General features: G+C 54.9%; 1 protein-coding gene across 9 annotated transcripts; it reads right to left on the bottom strand.

Annotated features, from left to right (window-relative positions):
• Positions 1 to 1984: 1984 nt before the first annotated feature.
• On the bottom strand, positions 1985 to 22524 carry SLC6A7 (solute carrier family 6 member 7). Of its 9 annotated transcripts, none has more exons than XR_013418086.1 (15): positions 22223 to 22517; positions 18298 to 18481; positions 16366 to 16497; positions 15937 to 16171; positions 13877 to 14015; positions 12022 to 12156; positions 10820 to 10923; positions 10567 to 10691; positions 9209 to 9321; positions 8995 to 9126; positions 8398 to 8497; positions 8103 to 8203; positions 7403 to 7570; positions 3777 to 3884; positions 1985 to 3605 (listed from the first exon to the last, which is right to left on the bottom strand). XR_013418086.1 is itself a non-coding variant. In XM_078004241.1 (15 exons), exons 4-15 carry the CDS (start codon positions 16469 to 16471, stop codon positions 3396 to 3398), a joined length of 1668 nt encoding a protein of 555 aa, XP_077860367.1. In that variant the 5' UTR covers positions 16472 to 16497; positions 16676 to 16735; positions 18298 to 18481; positions 22223 to 22517; the 3' UTR covers positions 1985 to 3395.
• Positions 22525 to 22822: the final 298 nt, after the last annotated feature.

The raw sequence follows: 22822 nt of genomic DNA, 5'->3' as shown, positions 1-22822 counted from the left end.
AGGCTGACAGGAGGCCCTAACTGAGCTGTGCTTACAACTTTTTTTGGTTTTTTTGAGACGGAGTCTCTCTCTGTCCCCCAGGCTGGAGTGCAGTGGCACGATCTCAGTTCACTGCAACCTCTGCCTCCTGGGTTCAAGTGATTCTCCTGCCTCAGCCTCCCAAGTAGCTGGTACTACAGGCGCGTGCCACCAAGCCTGGCTAATTTTTTGTGTTTTTAGTAGGGATGGGGTTTCACCGTGTTAGCCAGGATGGTCTCGATCTCCTGACCTCGTGATCCGCCCACCTTGGCCTCCCAAAGTGCTGGGATTACAGGCGTGAGCCACCCCACCCGGCCCCATGATTACAACTTTTAAATCAGTCATCCACATTGCACATTGGGAAATTTCTCATAAAAATCCAGATTTCCAGCTGCCTTTAAAAAGCCCGGAGATCTGGTAGCCCGGGCCCACACTTCTGAGAGGTGGCCTCCCTCTTAAGATAGGCGTGCTTTCTTTAGTTCACCACAGTCCCCACCACTCCCTCTTGCCTCTCCAGCACTCACGGAGGGTCAGTTGCCTCATATTCTCTCGCTCATACCAACAGCTTTGCTCACCCAGGTTCCTGGCTGGCCCTGTAGGCACGTGGGTTTGCCGCCGGGTAGGACATTCACGGGTTGCAGGGTGGGATCCTACTCCAGACAGGGCTGATGTTTCCTCTGAGCTGCCTGCTATGCTGTTGTGGGTTCCCCCAGCTGGGGCTCCCTGTTCCCCAGTCAGCTCCCACTGTAATCAGGGCCAGGCTGGGGGCTGTTCTGAGCCAGGAAGACCTAAAGTCAATACAGGGATCAGGACTAGGGCAGTTGGGAGATGTTGCTGGTGACGGAGGGAGGAGAAGGTGGCATGGCAGGAAAAGTTGTCTGAGAGCAGAGGAAATGGAAAAAGCAGGAGAAACGGAAAGACTGGGCCAGGGAGGACAGAACAGGGACCACAGGCCCAATGGCAGGAGTGGGGCAGGGGTTGGGGAGGCAGGAGGAAGTGAAGCTGGTGGGACCCATGGACTCCTAGAACCCTCCAATCTCACACTTGGAATCTGAGGAGAAGGGAAGCCTAGACTCCCAAGATGCTCCGTTCCTGACTCCCAGGACACCTGGCTGCAGCCAAGAGGCTGGTGAGGAATATTCAAAAGTCCATGGTCCCATGCCCGGGCAGACAGCACCTCTTGCCCAGAAAGGGCATGCTGAGAAGGCTCAGTACCAGGGCGCTGCCAGCAGGGCTGGAGCCTGCCTCGTGGGAAGAAGCACCTGAATTCTGAAGGCCATTCTCACACGCTTTGCAAATTAGCAAATTCATCTCTTTCCCCTCACCCAGAGCCCCAAACAAAGAGGAGTGGGAGGGGGGCCCGGCCCTTTGTTAGGGGGAATTTATTAATATCTGAAATATGCAGCCGCCCTTCCTTTCCACCCCCAATCAAAGCCTTTGCAAACACCTGGGCCTCGCATTTGAAAGGCCCTGGGGCTCTTTTATATGACAAGGCCCTGCCAGGAGGGGGTGGGTGGAACCCGGAGATTCTTCCGGACTGGGAAACTCTTGGCTCCTCCTAACCCTGGTCTTCAGCTCCAGCCTTCACCTGCAGGCAGGGCTGAGGAGGAGCGGGAGAGGAAGGAAGGCAGCAGGCTCATGGGCTCTGCTTTGCTGGCCGCACCACCCCAGGCTCTGCTCGGCTTGGCTGGGCCACCTTGAGCAAGCTTCCTTCCCTCCGTGGGCCTCGGTTTGTCTGTCTGTGTGACAAGGAACGAAGTAGTCTCTAAGGGCCCGGAGTTGTCTTCCTTTCTGAGCCCTACCCACCCCCCACTGCCATAGGGAAATGTCAGACCCAGGGCAGAAGCCAGGAGAGCTGGGGGAAGGAGGGAGCAGAGCCTGTTTTCTCCCCTGTCCAGTGGGAGCTGGGGAGCCCTGTGCTGCCCACCTCATGGCTCTCAGCAGTAAGGAGACAGGGTAAGGAGCATGACCTCATTTGATATTTATTAACAATAAACCAACAGAACACAAGGGGATGGGGGGACACAGCGAGAGACAGGCATAGAGGCTGGCCACAGTTGCACGAGGGAGCCCTGTCCCACGGGAGAATGCTGTGTGCATAAGCCGTGCTGAGGCATTTCTGCACCCCACCCTCCTCTCTGAGGGACCCACAGTACCAAGGGCTACCCTCTGCCCTCTGCCTCTACCCCTACACCGGGCCCAGGGCACATGTCCTGGAGCAGGGTGGGTGACCTCGGGACCAGCCAGCCATGTGTGTAGGCCACCTCCTAGTCTCATGGTTTCCCTGTCACCAGCAACCAAGGCCAGCTTCCTAGCAGCTCCTGAACTGGAGGAGACACTGCAGGCCACCAGGACAAGGGAGATGGGAAGAGAGGGGCCCTGGGCCTTCACAGTGACCCTTCCTACCTCCCCAGCTTGTGCGGCTTGGGGTCCAGTGGGTGAAGGGGTGGCCTTTCTCTGAAGTGCTGGGGCCTCCTGTCCCTACCCGCAGCCCCAGCGCCCTGGCTCAGGCCACTGGCACCCTTTTCCCACTTTGCACAGGCCTCCCCACTCCACCCTGTCCCCTCCAATCCACCCTGCACAGACCCAGAATGATATTCTTCATCATGCAAATCCCCTACCCACCCCATCATCCCTGGCTCCCCTCTGTTAGTTTTCCTTCTGTCTTAAACCCTCCTGTAACCTGGTAAAATCAGTGTCTCCAACCCTCTTGGTCTCTGCCCAGGCAGCTCAGCATCCTCTGGCCCAGAGCTCCTCCCGACCCTGCCCTCTTCTTCCTCTCTCTGCAAATGTCCCCATCCTCCAGGGCCCTCAGCTCCCACCTCCTTCAGGAGTCCCGCACACAGGAGCCCCCAGGGATCCTTCTTCCCACGGAACTCATTGACCCTTGATCCCCAGGACCTCGGAGCCTCAAGAGCCTCTATGGCCCTACCCTCCCTGCCCAGCTCCAGATTCTGGTTGTGCTGAGGTGCGTGGGGACAGGCTCCCCCTAAACAGGGAGGGGTGTAGGCCCTGAATAGAGATGAGAAGGTGGTGCTGGCTGCCCTATGGGAAAGGGAGCTGACTGGTCAGGAGGTGTGGGGTCAAGTCCCCTCTGCCATGAGACCCAGGGCAAGTCCCTCCCCTCCTGGCCTCAATATGTCCATCTGCAAAGTAGGGCTGAGTTGGATCATTCTCAGCTCTGGGTGGGTCTGAGTATGCCTGTGCGTGTAGGGGGTTGTCAGAGGTTTCAGGAGAGGCAGAGGCTGCAAGAGGGACCCCCACTGGGGGACTGGCATCTTTATGGCAGCCCCCCATAGCCTCTCAGAATCCCAGAGGGCACAGCTGACCTTTGCAGGCTTCTAAGAAGGGACTGTGAGGCCCACCTGCCTCCTGCCTCACATCATCGACTCTTCCTCCTCTGCAATCTCACGGTCCACCTCGATGGCCGTGTTCTCGAAGCTGGTGATGCCCCCGTACTTGCGCATGTGCACCATCAGTGGCTTTGGTGACTGGCTCCCAGCCAGCGTGGCCACATACATGCCCGTCCGGTTCTCCTCCAGGGATGGTCCCCAGTCCATGGCCGGCCGGCTGGCCTGTTGGAGCCGCTGCAGCAAAGCAACGAGAGCAGTGAAAACAGGAAACAGGCAGCACTGGTGGAGTGTTCACTGTGGCCAGGCACCCAGCAAAGACCTAACCACATCGCTGGGCGAGTCCTGGCCACAGCCCCCTGGCGGGGAAGGTGGGGGCACTATGACTTCCCCAGGGGAGGGATCCACCTGCTTCGGTGAGAATCCTGTTCTACCACTTGCAAGTTGGATGGCTCTTGGCAATGCCGCTCAGCTCTGGGTGTCTGCTTCCTGGTCTGTAATGCGGGAATCCCAGTCCTGTCATAGGGTTGTTGTGAAGGCACTGAGATGACGCACTTAGCAGGGTGCTGGGAACAGGGTAAGGCCTGGGAAGTGGCGGCTGTTGCTATAATTACGTGCCAGGCCCCTCCTTAGAGCGTCTGAATGATGATCTAGGAGCCTTTCACTAAATGCTGAGTCTTAAGAATCTGGGGGCTTTTGGAAAAGAGCAGGAGAACTGAGGTGGGCTTGCAGCTGGCTTTCCTGGTTTCTTCCAGCCCCGACCTGCCTCCTTCTGCCTCTGACCTTTCCCTCATGGAGCCCCAGTTTTCATGACTAAGATGATGACTAAGCCTGGAGATTCCAGAGCTCCTTCTTCCTCAACCACATTCCCAAAGCCCTCTGCCTGTCCTGCGAGGGAGAAGAGAGAGCCCCTGTGTCCTTAAAGAAAGGAAGCAATTAACATTTGGGCAGCCCACTGGGCAGGTTCAAAGGGAGATACCGTGTATAATGCCTTTACCCGGGGTCTCCCACAGCTCGGTACTCACAGCACAGCGATACTTAGGAAGATGTGTTGGGAGCACGCTACCCCACTGCTCAGAAGCCTGCCAATGACTGCACATCTCACTGGAAATGAAATCCAAAGTGTGCACCAGGGCCTCCAGCTCCCGGCCCCTGTCTACCTCCCTGATATCAGCTCTGCCAGTTCTCTCCACCCCCTCTGCTCCAGCCACAGCACTGGCCTCCATGCTATTCTCAAACATGCCAGCCCCCTGCCTCAGGGCCTTTGCACACGTTGCCTTTCTGCCTGGAATGCTCTCACCCTAGATACCGACATGGATCACCCTGTCCAGTTAGTCAGATCTGTCACCTCCTCAGGGAGGTCTTCTCTGACGATCCTGGCCAAAGTACCGTTCCCCCTTAATTCCTGTATTCCTTTTTTTTTAAGTGCAGAACTTACCTTTACGTATTTGTTTATTGCCTGTCCCCCACAATAAAATACAAGCTCCCTGAGAACAAGGACTTAGATTTGTTTCCAGCTGAAAACAGGGGTGCTCAGACCAAAGTTTCTAAACCTGAGTGCTCCTGACGTTTTGGGTCTAGAGAATTCTCTGTTATAGGCGCTGTCCTGTGCATGGAAGGCTGTTTAGCAGCATCCCTGAACTATGCCCACTAGATGACAGGAACACTCCTCCTTGTACCCCTCTCCCCTCCATGACAGCCAACAATGTCTCCAGACCTTGCCAAATGTCCCCCAATGGCAAAATCACCCCCTGTGGGAACCCCTGGCCTAAAATTGAGCACCCACTGCACTCCAGCTCTGTGCTAAGCAGTGGCTAATTTAATCTTTACAGTGTCCTGATGAGAGCGGTATTACTACTTTTACCATCTGCCTGCACTGATATTATCTGAGTGTTAAAGCTCAGAGAGATCGGTTAAGTTGGCCAAGGTCACACAGGTGGGAAGTGGTGACACTGGGATTTGAACCCGTCCTGACCCCATCCTGAACCTTTAAAATACTTTGCTTTTCTGCCTTTCACAATGGAGACTATATTGATAAGCTTCTTTTCTTCTCGTAGCAGGCCTAAAAGTAGGTATCACCCTCTCCATTTTAAAGACAGAGACACTTAATCCCAGCACTTTGGGAGGACGAAGTGCCCAGATCACTTGAGGCCAGGAGTTTAAGACCAGCCTGGCCCCGTCTCCACTAAAAATACAGAAATTAACTGGACGTGGTGGCAGGTGCCTGTTATCCCAGCTACTTGAGAGGCTGTGGCAGGAGAATCACTTGAACCGGGAGATGGAGGTTGCAGTGAGCCAAGATGGCGCCACTGCACTCCAGCCTGGGTGATAGAGCGAAACTGTCTGAAAAAACAAACAAAAAAAGACCGAAAAAAAAAAAACCTGCCTATTGGATATTATGCTTATTGTCTCCACTGCACTGCACTCCAGCCTGGGTGACAGAGCAAGACTCTGTCTCAAAAAAAAAAAAAAAAAAAAAAATTAAATTAAATTAAAATAAAATAAAATAAAAATAAAGACAGAGAAGCTGAGGTTCAGGGAAGTGCAGTAACTTGCTTAGGGCCACGAGGCTGGCAAATGGCAGGGCAGGATTCCGATCCTAGGGTCTGTGCTGGAAGCCCTGGCCTCTGAAGCTGGCACTCCTGAGCTGGGGAATGCCTCCTCCGCAGTGCACACCACTCCTCTCAGGCCCCCCAAAACATGCCCCTTCCCCCTGGCTGTGGGGCAGGGCAGCAGGGCAGCAGGGCGGTGGTGACTGCTGGGGAGCCCAGCATTCCTAGTGGCTCATTAGCAAGGCTTGGGGACCATGAGCTTCCTGGGAGCTGGAGCCTCCACCCTGAGCAACTCCCCTCTCTTACTTGCCTTTGCAGGTACCCTGGCTCTCAAGCAAGGAGCAGAGGTGGAGCTCCTGAGGTTCAGAGAAGGGAAGGAGTTTGCCCCAAGTCACCCAGCAATTGGAGGCAGTGCAGAGGCTAGACTCCAGGCTGCCCCCTGTGGTCTGGCAGCAGGATGGGGGAGGCATAAACCACTTCTGGCTCCTGAGCAACCCCTGCAGGTGGAGCCTTGTGGTGGGGGCAGCTGAGGGGCAGGAGCTACATGGGGAAAGTGGAGGAGAGACGGCAGTGTGCTGGTAAGCAGACTATGGGGAGGGGTGCAGGGGAGGCCCGCTTTATAGCCATTTTCTATGGTGTAAATATCTCCACCGTTGCCAATTCCTAGCTACCAATGGTTTAACACCTAGCTCACACATTCCTGAATATTTAAGGATTAGCTCTCATGAACCAGTGCTAGCTGGCTCCAGCACACTTCTGGTGGGATGTGTGTGTTGTGGGTGCCTCCAGGCTCTCTCTGGATGCCATCCATCGGGCTCACTAAAGCTGCATTCATGATGATGGCCTCTTGCCACCAGAGAACTCCATACCAGCGGTGGCAGAAGTGCAGGCCTCAGTGTTCAGAGGATACAGTGAGGCTCAGACCACACCACTTCTGCTGGTCCACAAAGGGTCACTACTCCCCTCTTCCAACGCCTCAGACCCTGTGGCAAACAGAGTGTACTCTCCATGTTCGTCTGAGTCCCTCCCCAAAACCCTAGGCATGGGCAGGGCTCACACCATCATTCTATCCCCATCCACCAGTGGGACACAGCAGGACTCCTGGGCACAGGAGTAGGGTGACAGCCTGCCCTCTGAGGTCCCTCACTGTCACCATTTGACGCTGAGTTCCAGAAGTAAGCTCTGGGCTGGTGACCTGAGTTCAAGACCTGATCCACTCCCAACCCATGGTGGGACCTGAGGCCAGTCCCTGGTTAACAGTGGTCTTTAGATTATGCCACCCCCTCCCCCAAGGCTTCATGTGGTACAAAGTGCCACAGGGCAGGACTCCAGCCCCTGAATCTGCCTCAGCCCAGGCAGATCTCCTCAGGCTAAAAGAAGCTGGATAAGGGGTGGGTGCATATATCTTCTGTTCTAGCAGGGGGACCCAGGGTCAAGCCACAGGTCAGGAAGGCTGAGAGTGGACAGGGTGGGCAGACTCACCTCCCAGAAGGAGCCCTCTTCTCGAAGCACAGCCACCAGCATGCCAGCTGGGATCATGAGGCAGGACAGCAGGCCCATCAGGATGCCCAGCAGCTCAGCCCAGGGTGGGAAGCGGTAGCTGCCATACTCCGAGGGCTGGTACTTGACGATGCTATACACCAGCAGGGCCTGCAGAGTGGGGACTCCCAGCATCACTGCGGGCTTTTGTCTAAACTGCCTTAAGGCCCGAGGTAGCCCAGCCTAGTGCCGGCCCAAGGCCTGAGACAGTCCAGCCCAGAGCTACCCAGGATCCTAAGCTGTACCGGAACCTGGAGTGGTCCATCTCTGGAGCCTTTGCAAGGCTTGAGCCAGCCCAGCTCGAAGCTGACCCAACACCAAGGCCTGCAGCAGCCCAGTTCTGAAGCACCCCAATCCCTTAGCTGCTCCAACCTCAAGACAGAAATCACAGCCTAAAGGCTCCAATCCTGAGGTCCTTGGGCCTGGGAAAGACCCACCCATTTAACCAACTGAACTAGGGCCAGGCCCAGCACAGCTACAAAAGCTGGGAACATCAGGGGAGGGGATGGACTAGGATTCTGGTGCCCACCCCAGAGCCCTCCACTGTGGGCCAGGGTGGCCCTACCAGACTGAATGTGCAGAGGGGACTCCCGCTCTCAGTTCTGGGGCCCCAGCCAGCAACCCTCCCTCCCTCCCCAGTTACCAAGAGCGTGGCTGGGGACAGGAACAGCCAGCAGGCCCTGAAGTAGAGGCCCGGCTTGAAGCCCAGCATCATGTGGATGTCTCGGCAGAACCTTTGAATGCCTGCACAGGGGAGGGGAGGAGGAATGGCCCCACCCACCGGCCCCACAAGTGCCAGCAGCCCCCCCCTCTCCCAGCTGCCCCCCCTGGAAACCCTGGCCCTTGGGACCAGGGACCCAGGTACTGGGGGGCCCCAGGGTAGACTCCCGTTCTCCCACTGCAGAGAGCTCGACTCCGCCTCCCACGGCTCTTCTCACCATACACCCGTGTCACGGCAAGGCATGTGGTGATCACCACCACCAGCAGCCCAAAGCTGGCGCTGTAGTCATCCAGAAGGACCAGCCAGTACATGCCCCCCTAAAACACAAGCACAGTTCTGGTGTCCCCTCCCCGGGCCTCGCTCTCTGCTGCAGCCCCTTCTCCTGGCAAGAAGTGAGTAGGAAGCAGACATGCTGACGGGGAGCACAAGATGACAGGGCGACAGCTGGCTGCCAGCCCAGCCCTTCCAGGCCTTGTCTTATCTGAGTTCCATGACAGTCGTCTATTATAGAATCCTCCTTTTACCGACGAGGAAAAACAGGCTCAGGGAGGGGAAATCATTTATCCTGAAGCCCCCTCAGCAAGTGCAGGAGTAAGGTTTGAACCCAGATCTTGCAGACTAAATCTCCACAGCCAGGACTCTGAATCACAAGGCCAAGCTGCCTCCCTTGGGAGACAGGGATGGGGAGGGACTGGGTTCCCTGCAAAGAGGAAGATGGAGGGGGCCCAGCAACTGCTCAGCTGGGCCAGAGATCTCGTTGCAGGCCTCTGCCCTTGTCCCGCCCACCTGCCATCCTCCCTGCAGCGCCACTCACATCGGTGGTGAGGATCAGCCCCATCAGGTACATGGCCACGCAGATGAGCCCTGAGAACACCACCTTCTTGGGCCGCAGGTAGTACGGGAACTCATCCGTCACAGCTGTTACAATGGTCTCCAGGAAAGCAAACTGGGAGAGAGGAGGGGCTGGGGTCAGAGTTCTATCCCCACCACACACACACACAGTGCCTGCTGCCACAGATGAGGCTCACCTGGCTGTCCAGGCCGAGAGTCAGAAGCATGAAGAAGAAGAGAAAGGACCAGAAGGGCGACAGAGGCAGCATGGTCATGGCCTGTGGGTAGACGACAAAGGCCAGGCCAGGGCCTGGGCCAAAGGCACAGGGGGTCAGCAGCTTGGGGCATGCGGTGGGCTCCCATATGCACATGCAGACACGCATGGCCACTTACACTCATTTGGGCCACTTGTTTCATCTAACTCAGAGATGCCCACTTAAACGCACCCTCTGACACTTTCTAACTCCCAGGACCTAGGCCAGCACATTGCAGGTACTCAGTGAACATAGGTTGATAAACAAACACAAGACCCCAGTATAAAACCTCATTGAAATATACTTATGTATGCAGTTATCGGTACAAACAATACCACTAACGCACATTTACATGCATCCACTGGCAAAAGACACAGTGATTCACATGACCATTCTCACCCTTCTCACTTGCACATAGACACCTACACACACAAGGTGACTTATTTGTGCAACCAAAGCACAGAACATGACAATCTTGCGCAGAAACTCATTTACCTCCAGACATGGGTTAATGCACACTCCTTTGCTCACCCATCCCCTTGCACATGGACCACCAGAAACCAGCTAGGACGTGTTCCTGTGCATGCACATGTGTGCATATGCACACACATGACATACCCATCCACAATCTTTTTTTTTTTTTGAGACAGAGTCTCACTCTGTCGCCCAGGCTGGAGTGCAGTGGCACGATCTCGGCTCACTGCAAGCTCCGCCTCCTGGGTTCATGCCATTCTCCTGTCTCAGCCTCCAGAATAGCTGGGACTACAGGCACCCACCACCACGCCCGGCTAATATTTTTTGTATTTTAGTAGAGATGGGGTTTCACTGCGTTAACCAGGATGGTCTCAATCTCCTGACCTCGTGATTCACCCACCTCAGCCTCCCAAAGTGCTGGGATTATAGGCGTGAGCCACCACCCCCGGCCCCTTTTTTTGAGGCAGAGTCTTGCTCTGTTGCCCAGGCTAGAGTGCAGTGACCCGATCTCGGCTCATTGCAACCTCCACCTCCAGGGTTCAAGCGATTCTCCTGACTCAGCCTCCTGAGTACTGGGATTACAGGCATGTGCCACCATGCCCGGCTAATTTTTGTATTTTTAGTAGAGACGACTCACCATGTTGATTAGGCTGGTCTCGAACTCCTGACCTCAAGTGATCCGCCCACCTTGGCCTCCCAAAGTGCTGGGATCACAGGTGTGAGCCACCACGCCTGGCCCCCATCCATGATCTTGCTGGTCCACCGGCCCAGCCCCATCTCTACCCAACACACATGCTCACCCCACTGAGGCCAGGCAGCCTGCCCACCTGCTTTGGCTACTTGGTCCACAGGCACGCCCAGCTCCTGAGACATGTAGCCCAGCACGGAGAAGATGGCAAAGCCAGCCAGGATGCTGGTGATGGCGTTGCCCAGAGTGACGATGAAAGTGTCTCTACCAGAAGAAGTCCAGGTGCGGGCCAGTGTGAGTAGGCCTTCCTTTCAGCCTCTGAGGCCCTCCCTGGCCAGCCACTCTCCTCCCTGCTTTGGACCCCAGGGTCTGGGAGGCTGTGGGACACTGACCTATAGATGTTCTGGTGAAATGTGTTGTAGGAGGCAAAGGTGAGGAGCCCTCCGAAGCCCACACCCAGGGAATAGAAGATCTGAAGAGCAGCTTCAATCCACACCTGTGCCAGGAAGGATGGAAAGGGAGGGTGTGTGGAGGGTCAAGGACAGAGAAGGAAGGCAGTGAATGAAGACGGTGTGACAGCTCCAGGGATGGCGTGGTCACCAGCCTGGCTCACAAGTGACGTGGACCAGGAGCAAAGCCTGCCCCAACACTTACACAGTGGGACATGGGCAAGTCCCTTCACCTCTGCAGGCCTCAGTTTCCCACCCAGGATCTAGAAGATGGTCTCTAAGCTTGGTCCAGTTCTGAAGGACACAGAGCCTAATGTAAAGTATTCAGGAGATTTGTATTGGCAATAAGCCTGCATAACCCCTTTACTTCCTTTCTGGAATCCTGGCATCTGGATTTGGACCCCAGCTTCACCACTGTCTAGCTGTGCAGCCTGAGCAAGCCAGGTCACCCCTCTGGACCGCAGGATCCCCATCTGTAATGAGGGGATAGGAATAGTGCCTAGTTCATGGGAGGAGTACGGATTAAATCACTACACACATGCATGTAAAACACTAGGGCAAGGTCGGGCACAGTCACCAGTCAATAAATATTAACGTCAGCTGTCAGTACCATTGTTATCACCATCGTCACTAATGCCCTCCTTGGGGTTTACAGTCACACAGATCTGGGCTGGGATCCCTGTTCTGCGATCCCCTAGCTGTATGACCTTAAGGTTATTAAAAACTCCTTTGAGCCTCAGTTTATTCCTCTGTAAAACAAGGAGGATAATGTTTACAGGATTGTTAAGAATAATAAATGAAGTATAATATGCAGTTAGTGACAATATATTGTATTCTTGGAGAATGCTAAGAGAGTGGATGTTGTGTTCTCACCACAAAAATGATAATTATGTGAGATAATACATATGCTAATTAGCTAGATTTAACAGTTCCCCCACATACATATGCTTCAAAATATCACGTTGTGCATGATAAATACATACAATTTTACCTATCAATTTAAAAATAAAATAATAATAATAAATTAAAAAGACACAAGGAGGGCTGAGCAGAATGCCTGGTACTGGGGTGTCCCAGGGAGCCCTCTTTCTACTCTCCAGCTCAGGCCTGGCCCCTCCCTCTGCACCCCGCCCCGAGGGGCTCACCTTGGAAGACAACAGGTGGTGGAACTGGGGGGTGAGATAGAACTGGATGCCCTTCCAGGCCCCTGGGAGGGTGACTCCGCGGACCAGCAGCATGAGCAGGATGAGGTAGGGGAACGTGGCCGTGAAATACACCACCTGAGAGATGGTAAGTAAGGAGCTGATGGCATCGGGGACCTTCCCTCAGTGCCACTCCTTGTAAACTCATCTGTGTCACTTGCCTCCCCAGCCTTGTGGTAGCCCAAGCTAGGAACCAGCCTTCATTTGTGAGGCTTCCCTCCTCCCTTCACACACCCAGCATCGGCAAAGCACCACCACCTTGCTTCCCAAGGCCATGAGACCATGTCCACTGCAGCCCCTGCTCCAGACAGCCATTGTTGCTTACAAAGGCCTCCTCCTCCCCGTGTCCACTCCCTGCGCTGGCAAACCCACTCTGCATCATCCTCAGACATTCAACATTCCCAAACTCACTCCTCCCTCTCTCCTTCTTTCCCAAACCTCCAGTCACCCCTTCAGCAAACACCATCAAGTCTCAACATCCTCACTGCCTTGGCTTTGACCATAACCTCTCCTCTCTTTCTATATGGTTTCTACCCTGTCTTTTTTGTCTTAAATGGCTCTGTTCCCACTTCTGCTATCGGCTGCACCATGCAGAGGAAACAGTTCTGATTTATCAATGATTGGGCAAACCATCCTGAAGGTTTTTGAGTTTTTTCTTTTCTTTTCTTTTTTTTTTTTTGAGACAGAGTGTCACTTAGCCTCCCAGGCTGGAGTGCAGTGGTGCAATCTCTCTGCTCACTGCAACCACCATCTCCCGGGTTCAAGCAATTCTCCCATCTCAGCCTCCCGAGTAGCTGGGATTACAGGCACCTGCCATCATGCCTGGCTAATTTTTGTATTTTTAGTAGAGACAGGGTTTCACCATGTTGGCCAGGCTGGTCTTGAATTCCTGACCTCAGGTGATCCACCCACCTCGGCCTCCCAAAGTGCTGGGATTAAAGGCTTGAGCCACCACCTCCTGCCCTGAGTTTTTTCAAAACAGCTTTATCGTCCTTTCCACCCCTTCATCACCTACAGTAGACATCCGTGGCTTTGTCTTCCAGTCTCTAGTTTGCCTTTTTCATGTAACAGTACCTGACTGTCCCACCATGGAGGTGACTCCATTCCCAGCTCCAGGGGTGGATATATGACCCACGCCCAGCCAAGCAGAGCATTCCATCCCCCCGGCCACAGGGATTAATTTAGGGATGGATGCACAGCCCTGCTCAGCCAGTGAGACTCAATTCTAAAATACTTGCGAACTGGGGAAAACAACCCTTTACCAAGCTTAGACGTATGCCTAGAGCTGCTAGGGCGACCTCACGAAGAATGAAGCCTCAGAAGGAAGCCAGCCTGGAAGGAAGCACTACTGAGAGACCCAGAGAACCAGTTTCCTGATGACACTGATTGAACCCCTAGACCCAGCTGTGCCTGAAGCACACCCTCTGGACTTTCCAACTGAGTGTGGTAACTGGGTTCTGGTCACCCGCATCTCAAAGAGCCCTAACTCATGTACTCACACTCCAAGTGTTCAACAAATTCTTGCTGAGCTCAGTCAAAGTGCCATGCACTGGGTCAGGATACAGCTGAGTGCAGACCCTGCCTTGGTGAGCTTCCAGTCTAGTAAAGCAGCCTTGCTCCCATGTGTTCTCACCTCCATGTCTCTTTTCAAGCAGCCCTCATCCCCCAGCCTCAAGGCTCTCTCCCTTCTCCCAGCTGAAGTCTCTTCATCTTCTCATGCTCAGTCCATGCCCCGCCTTCTCCAGGAAACCTTCACCCCATCCAGCCCCTCAGGCCTCCGGGGCCTCCCGAACGTCACCTTGCCAGAAGACTTCACACCCTTGAGGATACAGAGGAACACGATGACCCAGGCCAGCAGCAGGCAGAGGCAGAGGTTCCAGCGGATCTCCCCAGGGCTGCCGATGCCCTGGCTGCCTTGGATGTGGAGGACGTAGCGGCTGTGGGCGACAAAGGTCTCAGTGTCCCCTGGTCACCCCGCCAGGCTCCACAGACATGGAGTCAACCCATGTCCAGCTCACAAGGCTCTACTGCCGTTCTCCACTTGACACCCTCTTGGTCCCTCTCCATCCTTCTCCAACCAACTCTGACGCAGGAGGCTGGCCTCAGCAGACCTTACCCCTTCCTCAGCTTTGGGAGGCTGAGGAGGCAAGATCGCTTGAGGATAGGAGTGCGAGACCACCCTTCCTCTTCAGCTCCCATGTGGGTTTGGCTAATGGGAGGCAACAGCGGGAGACTGGAGTTCGGAGAGGAATGAGGGGTCTGGGTATTTGCATATACATGTGTATACCACACACACACACACACACACACACACACACACACACACACACACACACACACCATCCAGGGCCTGGCCATGACTGTGTTTTTTAGGCAGCCCCTCTTCCAAGGCTCCGATTCTCCCCTGGTTCCCTCCCATTGCCTCCTAGGTTCGGGGGTGGTGACAGCTCTCCTGGTTGCTAGTCACTGATGCTTCACTTTTCGCTGTGGCTTCCATGACCCTCTGAAAAGTCCCTTCACTAAACTCCCTTCAGTGAAACCCTCTGACAATCCATCTGCCTCCTGCCTGCATCCAGACTGATGCAGTGGGCTGTGGCATGGCCATGGAGACCACCCTGGCAGTTGCCAGTGACTGCATCAAATCCTTTGGCTTTAAGCTGCAAACTCAGGCTGATTCTTTCCCACTGGTCAGATAAACTCTTCAGCAGGTGTGGACACTTCAGATGGACTTGAAGTGGACAAATGAATGAACTGTGTACTGCATGCAGGTTAAATACCAAAACATTTCAAGACACGGAGCCTATCTGGGAAAAATCTCCTAACAGCAGTCCTTTGTAGGTGAGCGGGTGGGGTTATAGGGTCTGTGTTCTCTGGCCAGCCAACAGTACCACCTAGGGACCAGGCTATTTTAGAATGATCCAGAACAGGATCAGGACCCAGGAGTCCTTAGTGTCAGTATTATCTCTATCACTAACTACTGAGCAATACTGAGCAAGCCTCCAGGCTTTTCTTTCTCTCTCTCTCTCTTTCTTTCTTTCTTCTCTCTCTCTTTCTTTCTTTCTTCTCTCTCTCTTTCTTTCTTTCTCTCTTTTTTTAAAGGCAGAATGCAGTGACAAGGCTTTGTTTTATTGACCATAAAATGGGGCATTGGGATAGGCTGATGAGTGCAACATCCTTCTAACACCCACCGTTCCCAGGACCTACCATGTGCCTGGCACTGTGATAATGGTTTCACCTGCGTTATGTTGTTTAATTCTGATGACGATCCCTTACTCTATCATAGTCCTATCTCTCTTAGAGAAGTCTGAGATGGTCCTTACTATGTACAGTCCTGGCCTTATGCTAAGTGCTTTACCTATGATATAGCAGGTGCTCAATAAATATTTATTAAAAGAATGAATGAGTGGGTTAAATCACTAACTGGATAACATCTTATGAAGCAGGTACTGTTACCAACCCCTGTTACAGAGGAGGAAACTGAGACTTCATAATGTTACTATTACTAGTATCATCATCATCATCATTCTCAGCTAGTATTTATTGAGCACTTACTATCCACCAGACTGGACTGCACAATTTATTAATATATGCTTCCTCTCCTTTAATCTTCACTACAACCTTTCTGACATACCCAGTATTATTGCCCTCATGCTACAGATAAAGCAACAGAAGCCAAATAAATTGTTCAAGGGCACACAACTGGTCAGGTGAAGAGCTGGGATTAGAAGCCAGAGTCCACCTGCCACCAGCACCTGAGCTCATCTTGGTGGTGCATGCTGAGCCCCTTGGGAATGCCCTCTGGCCACCCTCAGTGGTGCAGGGTCCCCTCAGATGCTGCGGGGCCAGCAGCTGCCTGACCTCCAGTACTCCTCACTGGGGCTGACGGTGCAGGTGAGGTTGAGGGGCAGGGCCCCGTTGCCGTCCTTGGAGCCTCTGTGCTCCAGGCAGAGTTCTGTGTTCCACCAATTGCCACAGTGCTCCCACGGTAGGTCGCTGGTGAGGGAGGCGAAGAGGTAGAAGAGCACGTAGGCGATGATCATGTTGTAGTAGATGGCCACCAGGCCCACGATGAGCAGCATGGCTGCGCCGGCGCCTGGTGTGGGGAGAGGCTGCTGGGCTGCCCAGGCCAAGCCCTCTGCCAGCTGGGTGGGGTGGCCTCCGGGGAGCTGGCGGCTTTCTGGGCTTCACTTCCATCTCTGCCTGGAGCTTGTGGGGGTTCTGGGGGCAACCTCCCTGCCTCCCCCAGGCCCTGAGCCCTTTCCTCCCTGGGGACCACTGAGGCCTCACCTTTGAAGAGGGGACTGATTTTCCAGACAGCCAGTGGCCCTAGGCTGGAGAACTGGCCCAGGGAGAGCTCCAGGAAGAAGAGGGGGATGCCACAGATGGCCAGCATGAGGAAGTAGGGCACGAGGAAGGCGCCTGCCGGGAGCGGGGTGGTCAGCAAGGGCCTTGGGGGCAGCTCCCCCAAAAGCCCAGCTCTAGCCCCACCCCTCCCCTGGCCTGCAGACGCCCCCTCAGACCTGATGGAACACTGTAGGTTTCTTCTCTTCTACACCAGACTGCTGAGGGCCAGAGTGGCCAGCAGGGATTTACTCACCTCTGGAGCCCCAGTGCCCAGAACAGTGCTGGGCTCAGCGCAGACGCTGAGAAACGCCTGCTGAGGGAGTGAATGAATGAATGAGGGAGAGAACGTGTGAATTTCCTACTGAAGAAAGTGCAGACTCCTCAGTACAGAACCAGCACCCTTCAGAATCTGGCTCCACTCTATCTGCCTGCCCCTCCCCACCACGTCGCCTCAGATACTTGTGACTGCCACCTGTGGTTCCGTGGGCCCACAGCCCTTCCCCTTTGATTCTCATATTGGCAGTCACTTCTTTAGAGAACTGCCCACCACCATATGGCTCTGGAAGGGCTGCCAGTCACATCAACCAACCCCCTCCTAGGCGACCTTGGGCAGAATTAGTTGGAAGTGGTTTATCATAACCTGGGGCTGGGAGGAGGGAGTTCACCGCCCTCTCCACCTTCCTCAGTGAGCACCTGTCCAAAGCCAGGCTTATCAGAGACCTTCCCTGCAATTCTGTATAGATTCATTCAGACAGAGCAGTTCTGCAAAGCTCTTGGGTTGCTAAACCTATCTGAGGATGAAGTCATTGCAGAGTTGTCTGCGGCCACCTCCCCCCGAGGCCTGCCCCTCACCAACTGCGGGGAGGAAGCCTGTCTCAGGACAAAATGAGGCCAGCACACAGAGAGGAAGAGTAGTGACATGGGGAGAGTGCTTGCCGAGAGACACCATGGGTATCTTCAAGGTCCTGGAGCTTCAGAGGCCAGCTCCAGTCCCACACATCCTAGTCATGTAAATTTATCCTTTCTTTGCTTCATCTCTAGCTTTATTTGGATTTCTCTCACTTTCTCAATATATGCTTCCTTCAAGAGTTTGCTAGAGACAGGAGGAGATACAGAGTACTGGTGAGAGCACACTGGCCAGGGAGGAGACAGTTCTGGATTGGAATGTTGAGTCTGCCACCCTGTGACCTTGGGCAAGGACGCTGGTCTCTTCAAGTTTCAGCTACCTCATCGTATCCATGGTGCCTACCCAATAGGGTCATCACCAGGGTTAAATGAGATGGGCACAGAAAGCACCAAACCCAGGGCCTGACAGGTGGTGAGTGCTCAGCCCTAGCTTTTGCTAATGAGACTTGGAACAGTCACTTGATGGAGAAGCAGGGGCGAAAGAAAATTTGTTTAAGATGGGAGACTTTGTGTTTGCAGCCTGAATGGAAGGAACCAAGAGAGGAGGAAAGATTGGAGATGCAAGAGAGGGAATGATTGATGGAGCACAGCTCAGGAGGAGGTGGGGGAAGGAAGGGGTGGGGAGAACACTGAAAGAGCAGTGATCATCGGCAAGGCAGATACAGCTCATTATCACGAAGCAGAGGCAGCTCCCTCTGCCCACCGTGCAGGGCGTGGCCAGCCTTAGAGAGGGAACCATGTGGGTATCCTTCCTGGGGATGAGAGGGAGGAAGGAAGGGCCTGGGTGATGAGAAGGACAAGACAGGGTGAACTCCCTCCTCCCAGCCCCAAGTTACTATACACCACTTTCAATGAATTCTGCCCAAGGTCGCCTAGGAGACAGTGGCTGAGGCCACCGAAAAGCTCACTCTACCCCAGGGCCTTGGCCCATCACCCCAGACACTCTCCAACAGGACCTCAGGCCCATACCTCCTCCGTTGGTGTAGGCTCGATAGGGGAAGCGCCAGACATTCCCCAGGCCTACACAGTAGCCAATGCAGGACAGCAGGAAGTCCAGCTTTCCTGTCCAGTTGCCCCTGTCTGCAGCAAAGTCCACATCCAGGTCAACATCGCCCTGGTCACTGGGGGTCATCAGCAGGTCTGGGGTGACAGGCTGCCAACGAGAGAGACCAAAGAGGTCAGGGAGAAGACTGAGGCCAGGCCAGAAATGCGACCTCAAGACAAGACTCTGGAATTGAACGGGGCCAAATGAAAAGACACTATCAGTCCAGATAATCAAACGCTCTCAACTGGACTAACCTGGTCATATGCAGGAGAGCCTCAGGATTTTCGGCGACCAAAACTTACTGGGCCAGCAGGGTAGCTTAGGCACTAACAAAGCTACCCTGACCTTAGCTTGGCTAACACAGAGGTCAAATTAAGGGATGGTCCTTTTTATTTTATTTTATTTTTTTTGAGACAGAGTCTTGCTCTGCCTAAAAGAGGTGATAGGAGGACAACAGGAAGAAGTTGGGAGCCCGCAGCATAGAAAGGAGAGGACTTGGAGGGACCTGGGGTTCCCCTGAGGGAGGGAGTCCACTGATGCTCCGTGGCTCAAATGGGGCCTACTGAGAACAAAGGAGATCTGACTCCTTGTTTAGGACTGGTACTTTTCAGTCATAAGCCAGAAAACTGTCCCCAATACTCCCCCTCCCCACATGCTGACAGCTTGGCTGCGGGGGTCTAACCCCACTAAGCAAGGTAGGGAGAGCCTGAGGTCTGGGTGAATTTTGTGAATTCTGGCTCATGAGCAGGAAGAAGGTACTTAAGCTGTGATCTGTCTCAGAAAGTCATAATCTTGCTGTCCCTGGAGGGGAGATGCATGCCCAGAGGGGAGCGGAGGCCAGCTGTTCCTAAGGTTCCCTTTCATGCTTCAAAGTGGGTGGGAGGTCCACGGGGCATTCTCCCTTCGGAGACCCTCAGTGATGGTGACCACAGTGTTGATTTTGCCAGAAACTGGCTATTGGCCACAGGGGCCGTGGTGACAGGAACAGCCAGGCATTATTATGGGTGACGATGACAATGACAGAGCATGAAGAGCTGTTTTTAAAGTAACTAGGCTGCAAGGGATGAAACAAACACATGCCTGGCAGTTCTTTAGCTGTGATCGTGGACATGCTGAGGTGACAGGAGCAGCAGATCCCAGACTTCTGTGAAACCCGCCCCTCCCCTCCAATGCCCCTTTCCCTGAGGCTGCCTCTCCGGCTGGGTGAGCATCAGCCTTCAGGAACCTCTCACTCCCAGGTGAGCTCTGGGAGGAATGGAGTGGCAGCCAGTTGACACTGTTCCTGGCGTTGGGTGGTGAGCAGGCCTGTCACCCTGAGACACGCCCCCGTCCAGCCCAGCACCATTCAGGCCAGTTCACAGGAGGTCCCAGTAATGAGGCTCCTCTGATCCCTCCTGAGAAGCTGCCCTTTCCATGCTCACGGAGCGGTCCTGGTTCTCTGTTTCCATGGTGACAAGAGTTCCATGAGCAGGATGCTGCCAGCTCGTTCCCCTCCTCCCCCAATCAGAGGGAAGCCTGCTTCTGCTCCAGGGGCAGGACATGGGGTCTTCCAAAGCTGAGCCAATCAGGAGCCCAACTGGAGTCCCCAACCCCACCACGGGGTGAATCCCAGGAGGCTGGCACAGTGAGGATGGGGCTGGTTGGGAGACAGAAGAAAGCAATCAAATAGCTGGGGCAGGGTTGGAAGCTGAATGAGTTGCTTCATACTTCTTCCTGGGTGTAAGGCTCCCACTCCTGAATCTCCCACTCCCTACCCCGGGGCATGCAGGAGCACACAGCTGAGTTTGTCAGACCTGCATGCTCGCCTTTAGGGACCCACAGCAGGGGCTGGGAGACTCAAGACTGCCCAAGCCAAGGCTCTTCAGGACAGAGAGAGACAATAGGAATCTGGAGTCCAACTTAATCATTGTGCAGATTAGGAAACCGAGTTTCAGGAAGAAGGGATGAGCCCAAGGTCAAACAGCAAGTTAAAGGCACAGCAAGATTTGGACCTAGATGCCCTGACTCTAAGTCCAGTGCTCATCTCTGAGCAATGCTGCTCCTTTGCGGAAACCTGGCATTTTCTCATTCCCGTCCAATTTTGCTTGAGAAAAGGGAAAGGACCCTGAGAGGAGGTAGCAACCTAGAACCAACCCTCTCTCCTGTTGGCTCTAGGTTGCTTAGCCTGTCAGCAGGTAAGCAGTAAGTCTCACCCCTCTGTGCCTCAGTTGCCTTATTTATAAAGTGAGGCTACTAAGACCTAGCCCCCAGAAGTGTTAAAGGATTAAATGAGATAAAGCTTGCTAGCCCTCCAGCCCAGCACCCAGCAAGCGCTTCACAAAACATGGCTATTTACATAATGTGCAGCCCTATAGCAGAGAGGGACAGGGCCTCTTGTGGGGAGGGAAGGCAGAGAGGGAAGAGAAGGACAGTGGAAGAGAATGGAAACAGGACCCAAGAGACTCACAAATGGTCCCAAGAAGTCACTTATGTCAGTGAATAAAAAAGACACACCGGCCGGGCACGGTGGCTCACACCTGTAATCCCAGCACTTTGGGAGACCGAGGCGGGAGGATCACAAGGTCAGGAGATCGAGACCATCCCGGCTAACATGGTGAAATCCCGTCCCTACTAAAAATACAAAAATTAACCAGGCATGGTGGCGGGCGCCTGTAGTCCCAACTACTCGGGAGGCTGAGGCAGGAGAATGGTGTGAACCTGGGAGGCAGAGCTTGCAGTGAGCTGAGATGGCGCCACTGCACTCCAGCCTGGGCAACAAAGCGAGGTTCCGTCTCAAAAAAATAAAGACACACCACAGTGGTTCCAAGCCCAGCTGCCCGAGAGCAGAGAACTTGAATGAATGAGTGTGTGTGAGTGAGTGTGAGTGTGACAGTGTGTGCGTGTGTAGGGAGGTTGGTAACACCAGCCCCTGAGAACAGTATTCTCACATCTACTAGTCCCTTCACATTCTTCCCCACACCTCACACACCCAGTGGGTCCTGCTTTGGTGCCTCCAGGCTGGGGCTGAGCCAGAGGAGGTTCAGGTTAGAGAATTAACTTGTCCAAAGTCACCAGGCAAGTGGCAGCTGCAGAATTAGTACTCAGGAGATCTGACTCCTTAGTTAGGACTGGTACAAGCCAGAAAACTTCCCCCAATATTCCCCCTCCTCATATGCTGACAGCTTGACTGAGAGGTCCAATCCCACCAGGCAAGGTGGGGAGAGCCTGAGGTCTGGGCCAACGGCCAATCTCCCACACCAGCTTCCATCTTCACTGCCCATATCCTCGGGCCTCCGGTAGCTCCCTCCCTGTCTTTGTCTCCTTTCAGACCTGCAGAGGGGCAGCCTGGGGTCTCAGCAGGGAAGCTAAAGGGGCGGGCAGGGAGCAGGCAGGAAAGAAGAGAGTCCTCCCGCAGGCTCAGGGAGCCGGCTTCAGTATGGACGACCGCCTCCCACTCCCCACCTCCCAGATGAGTCCAGCTCAACGCTCAGGTATCCCAATACCCCCCACACCCAGCAATCAGCCCCTGGCGGGGAGCAGCAGGGTGGAATTGGGGACTAGGGAGAGGTGGGTGCCGGGCCCCGGCCGCCCCGACCCCGCGCCTCCCAGGACTGCAGACACCTGTTTATAGCCCTGGCCCAGTGAACCAGGGCTCCCTTCATACTACATCCCGAACCCCAGATGGCAGGGGCCGAGGTGGGGGCGCAGACCGTGACCCTGACCCTCCCTGTAATCCAGCTGAGCCGGGCCTTCCCCAGAGCCCGAAGCTGCTCTGGGTGCGCCCTCAGACCTTCCCCAGGGGCCTCGATGGGGGCGGGTCTCTCCAACCCTCCTCCAGGTGCGCCCCGGGCCCCCGCCCTCGTGCCCTACCTTGCGAAGGTGAGCTCCCTGGAGCTTCTTCATCTTGGAGGGCGGGTGGCCGGGACTCAGCTGCCCCGGAGCGCAGAGATCGAGGGCACGAGAGATGGTCCACCGGCCGCTGCGCCTTTGCCCCCGCGGCTCCCGCGCACCGGCTGGGGCGGGCACGGACGCAGGCGCTGCCGTCTGGCGGCTGCGGGCGTGGAGCGCGGTCAGGACGCTGTGAACGCCTTGTCTGTCCCTGCGCAGCGCCCGAGGCTGGGGAAAGGTGCACGGCTACGCCCGCGTAACACCCAGACAGACAACTGACGGACGGACGGCGGGGGGATGCGCGCGCCCCCGCACGCAGAGCTGCGGATTGGAGGGCCCTGAGCTAGTGGGGAGGGGGGTTCGCGACGGAAACCTCAGCTTCCTGCGTGACCTTGGGCAAGCGACCTGCCCTCTCTGGGACTCCCTTTCCACAGTTGGGCCAGGAGGGAGGCCAGCCAGTAACAGCCCACCCCCCTGCCTCTTCTTTGCCTTGCGACCTTAGGGGATAAGAATCTCACCTCCCTCACAGGAGTGTGAGCAATTCAGGAAGATGGAGCATAGAAAACATCCAGCACAGAGGGC

The sequence above is a fragment of the Macaca mulatta genome, chromosome 6 (genome assembly GCF_049350105.2).
Source record: "Macaca mulatta isolate MMU2019108-1 chromosome 6, T2T-MMU8v2.0, whole genome shotgun sequence".
Lineage (NCBI taxonomy): Eukaryota > Metazoa > Chordata > Mammalia > Primates > Cercopithecidae > Macaca > Macaca mulatta.
The sequence above is the reverse complement of the archived record's forward strand: the minus strand, read 5'-3'. Positions and strand labels throughout refer to the sequence as shown.